Here is a 4,898-nt window from a genome sequence, read left to right as displayed (position 1 = left end):
CTTGCTCTTTCTCTGCACCCTGCCATTCTGGGCGGTTGATGCATACACTGAATGGATTTTTGGAACTTTTATGTGCAAACTTGTGAATGGGGCATACACTGTTAACCTTTATAGCTGTATGTTAATACTCACCTGTGTGAGCATCAACAGGTACAAAGTCATTGTTCAAGCAACAAAAACGCTCAATGATGGAAAGAAAATAATTCACAGTAAGTTAGTCTGTGTGGGCATTTGGGTGTTTGCAATCATTTTGACTCTTCCACAATTCATATTAAGTGAAGCGTATTCTGATATACCTGATAAAACAATCTGTACCATGGTATATCCTCTCAATTTTAGCAGCATCATCAAAGGGGGAGTTCATGTAACACAGCTGCTGGTGGGATTTCTGATACCCTTTGTGGCCATGATCATTTGCTACTCAGTCATCGCAAAAACTCTGCTCCAGGATAAGGGGTTTCAGAAGCACAAATCATTAAAGATTATCATTGCAGTTGTAGTTGTATTTGTGATTTGTGAGCTGCCTTTCAACATTGTCTTGTTGCTGGAAATTCTACAGATCTTCAGTGAAGAAATTCCTAGTTGTGAATACATAGCGAATACAGACTATGCAATTATTGTAACAGAGAGTATTGCATATCTACACTGTTGTCTCAATCCTATTCTTTATGTATTTCTTGGTGTGAAGTTTAGAAATAGTTTTCTAAAGATTTTAAAAGATGCTGGCTGTATCAGTCAAAAACAATTGGCTGAGCTTCTGAAAACTGAGTGTGAGACATCACGACCTGTCTCAGGTATATCCGAAACAACAAGTCTACATCCTTTATAACAGATACTTTTTGTATCAGTGCTAAAAGCTGGAAATGGCATTAGAATTTCACAAAGGTTCTCCTGTAACAGTGGAAGGATCGGACCAGCTCTATTTACCAAAAGTAGCCCTTAGGCACCCATATTCCTGCTGTAAAAAGAACAAAACTGCAACTGTCTACTTGTAACTCGAAACTCCTGTTCCTCTGCCACTTGACACTTGTTATAAATGCTGGAAATTGCTTTACACCACATATATATTAACTCAGTGATAGTAAACTGGCTGTCCTTCATACAAAGAGATTTTTATGTTCTTCATTGCTGAATTTCTGAACGGCTTCCCTAATCTCTCCTTTTAACTTTGATGGCAGCTTTACTGATTGACTGTCATATCAGAAAATCAGTATCTTGAACACGGCCATTCTAATTTAATTAAATTGAATTCCATGTTTGATCCAAAACTGTGAATAGTGCTTAGCAGCTGCAAGTATAAAATACGTTTAACTAAGTCCAAATATATAATTACATTTATTAATATTTGACAGGTTTGTTTAATATGTTGAAGTCCACAACTGTCTCAGCCTTATTATTTACACATTTCTTGGTGTGGGGTGTTTAGATACTATTTTATCAGCCAGAAAGAAAATTGTTGCGGATGTGAAATATGAGACATCACAGTCGATGTCAAGCGCACCTGACGCAGATATGACATTTTTTTATTCATTCACGGGATGAGGGCATCGCTGGCTAGGCCAGCATTTATTGCTCATCCCTAATTGCCCAGATGGCAGTTTTGCGTCATTGCTATGGGTCTGGAGTCACATGTAGGGCGAACCGGGATTACAAGTATATGTGTGAAATAGCAGCATTTGCAAAGGAGTCCCTGTATGTTATTTTCTTTTAGAAATACTGACTGATGTGCTGTGTATTACCAATTTTTTCATATTTCTAACATTTGAAGTCATGATTTTATGTTTGTTTTTCATAAATTGCTCAATATGTATTCAAATATTATGTGGAATATTATTAAAGTCTCAAATTTGGGATATTTTGAATATTTTGAATTTTGAATAACGTGGGTTATTCTAAATGGGACACATTTTTGTCATACTTGCAATTACTTATTACCATTATTTTACTTCTCACAGTAGCAATAACAATGGATCTGGATTTATTTTGAATTTTGGTGCGAACTTTCTTTTCTCTGCAGTAATTTATTATTGAAATGCATAACCGCACAGATTTTATTTACTTTATAATAATTCTATGGTTTATAGAGAATTGGACATCACATCAAAATAATGTAGCTCACTACAGTAACAGCCATCACTGACTGTGTGAGGATTTCTCTGGAGAGCTCTGCAACAGAAAGATTAGCTTCCCAAAGTTTGCCACTGGGGATTTCTGTGACCTGCTCTACCTGAATCTCCAGCCTTACTCTTCAGAATGCTCATCATCTGACCTTTTGGCAGCAATAAAGGTGACCATCACCCTCATGTTCTCCAGCTCAAGCCCTCTTCAGATACGCATGGAGAATCTCTGCAGAATACTAAAACAGAGCAGTACTGGAAGAATCAGATCAGGTCACTGTTACCTTTTCAGCAGACCAGCTCAGTTGATCAGCTTTGATATCACAGTCAGGCCCAAGAGACAACGGTTCAAGAGTCTTTTTCCAGCTAACTGGCTGAGCACCAATGTCAGAAATTGAGGTCAGAATTTTCCGAGGGTCTGAATGACATGGGCAAAGGCACAAAAGTTGGGAAAATACAGCAAGGAAGTAAAAATGAGGTTATCAACGCCCAGGAAAAAATGCGATTTTCCCATTAAGGTTTCAACAGACAAATGGGAATCTTACTTAGTAGGTGTTGAGGGACCTATTTCCATGCATTAACATCGCATTATTAGCCAACCTCATCTTATTTATATCCAGATCACTATCCTCCCAGGTTCCAGGGAGAAATTAGATGGCACCAATTTCTGACTTTAAAGTCAGACAGGTAAGCCAGCAGCTGTCTGATGTCTTCTCTGGGCCTCTGTGTTGGCCAGCATGTCCCAACATCTCAGGCAACATCCACGGGCAATCACCACCTACATCCTCCATCTGCAGTAGTCGGGATCGGCAAAGCACCAGCTTCACAACATCATCATCATAGCACATCTTGGATTAACCTGTAACACAGTTCTGCACTTCATTACTGTATTTTGGAGCTTACATTGCAGTGCCACTGCCAGGCCACTTTGCATGCAGGGGCAGACACCCATCTCATGCATCAGAATAGGGTGCACCCAGGGCTATTAACTTGCTTTCTTAGTGCTCATTCACTTGGTGCTTATTTGAAGCTTGCAGTGTCTCTGCCTTGCCTTTTTGCTCAGACATAAAGCCACGCAGCCTTTCACGCTAGCTAGCACTGAACAATCAGTTGGGTGGACATGCTGATGTACTGCATCCAGTTGCGTCAATGTCACACCTACAGAACGTGATGCAATTATGCAGCAAACACACACTGTACAGCATGCTGTTCAAATGAATGACCACGTGTGAAAACCAAAGAGGAGTAGTTCTTAGTCTAGTCAATTGGGAACTTGGTCAGTCAGGGTCTGGTCCATCCTCAGTTAGAAAACGTGATCTTATAGAGGTTTATAAAATCACGAGGGGCATAAATAAGGTGAATAGCAAAATTCTTTACCCTAAGGTAGGGGGTTTCAAAACTAGAGGGCATATTTTTAAGGTGAGGGGAGAAAGATATAAATGGGAGCTGAGGGGTACATTTTTCCACATGGAATGTGGTTTGTGTGTTGAATGAACTGCCAGAGGAAGTGGTAGATACAGGTACATTTACAACATTTAAAAGACATTTGGACAGGTACACGAATAGGAAAAGTTTAGAGGGATATAGGTGAAACACAGGCAAGTGGGACTGGGTTAGTTTGGGAAACTTTGTTGGCGTGGACTAGTTGGGCCAAAGGGTCTGTTTTCATGCGGTACGACTCTATGCAAATAGGATGGGTTGGGTGAGAGTCATTGAGAGAAGATGCTGAATGCAATAGTGAGGGTGGTGGACCATGAATCTTGGTGACAGCGTTAGAGTGAGTGTGAGCAGAGGGAAGGTGGTGGCACCTTGTGGAGTGGCAGAAAGTCATTACCTTCTTCCAGCATTGCTGCATGTTCCCTGGACTGTGGTCAACACACTGGCCTGGGTGGCTACTTCAGACCAGGCTGGGAGCATTTGAAATGGTGTGCAGCTGTGATTTAAATACAGCAATGCAACATAAATGCCATAATGTCCCAGAACTGGCAAACATTTTCACTATTAATGAGTGCTTGGCAGTGTGAGACTGGCAGTATTGGAAGCAGGATGCATAATTAATAAGGTGAGTAGCAGAGAATTGTGTGAGAATAGTTCTAGAGGATTCAAGGAGGGGAAGGCTCCATGAAGACAAACAGGAGGCTGGAAGAACACAGCAAGCAAGGTAGCGTCTGGAGGAAAGGACCAGTCAACCTTTCCGGTATTACCCTTCTTCAGGGCCAGATGTGGGGGTAGGGGTATTTGCAGATAAAGAGGGAGGGGGGAGGAGGGGAGTGGAATGGTGGTGATAGGTGGACACCAGTACTAGGTCGATGGGAGGGATGAATCTGGTTGGTAGCTGGAAGGGAGGATCGGTAAGTGGAATGGAAGGGAGGAGGTGGGGCTGGAAAGGGAGCCGGGAGATGGGTGGAAAGGTTATTTGAAATTAGAGAACTCAATGTTACGTCTTCCAGGCTGTAGGGTGCCCAGGATCCAAGAAACTCCCCAAAATTGATACTTTGCCAAAATGTGAGAAACTTCTATACAAACGTGAAAGCATCCTTTCCGTAAGTAACACTTCGAAGATTCGTCCCGCCTTGATTTCTTCAAGAAGCTATGGTTATCCATCTAATCTTAGTTGGAGATTCACCTGCAATGGATTCTGTTCCTGTTCCTGCACAGTTAATCCTGCTGTCCCTCGTGAATCTATCCTTGGCCTCCTCCTATTTCTCATCGACACACTGACCCTCTGTGACATCATCCAAAAACACACGTGTTTCCTTTAGTATGTTGATGACATCCACA

General features: G+C 41.5%; 1 protein-coding gene across 1 annotated transcript; it reads left to right on the top strand.

The window, feature by feature from the left end:
• Positions 1 to 7: 7 nt before the first annotated feature.
• On the top strand, positions 8 to 1,769 carry LOC125482076 (C-C chemokine receptor type 9-like; the record flags this gene model as incomplete). The annotated part of the gene is made up of 1 exon (XM_048594054.1): positions 8 to 1,769. A coding segment is annotated over one exon (822 nt), but the record flags the coding sequence as incomplete, so codon positions are not given.
• Positions 1,770 to 4,898: the final 3,129 nt, after the last annotated feature.

This window comes from Rhincodon typus, unplaced genomic scaffold (assembly GCF_021869965.1).
Source record: "Rhincodon typus isolate 14 unplaced genomic scaffold, sRhiTyp1.1 hic_rhity00005556, whole genome shotgun sequence".
NCBI classification, from domain to species: Eukaryota; Metazoa; Chordata; class Chondrichthyes; order Orectolobiformes; family Rhincodontidae; genus Rhincodon; species Rhincodon typus.
The sequence above is the reverse complement of the archived record's forward strand: the minus strand, read 5'-3'. Positions and strand labels throughout refer to the sequence as shown.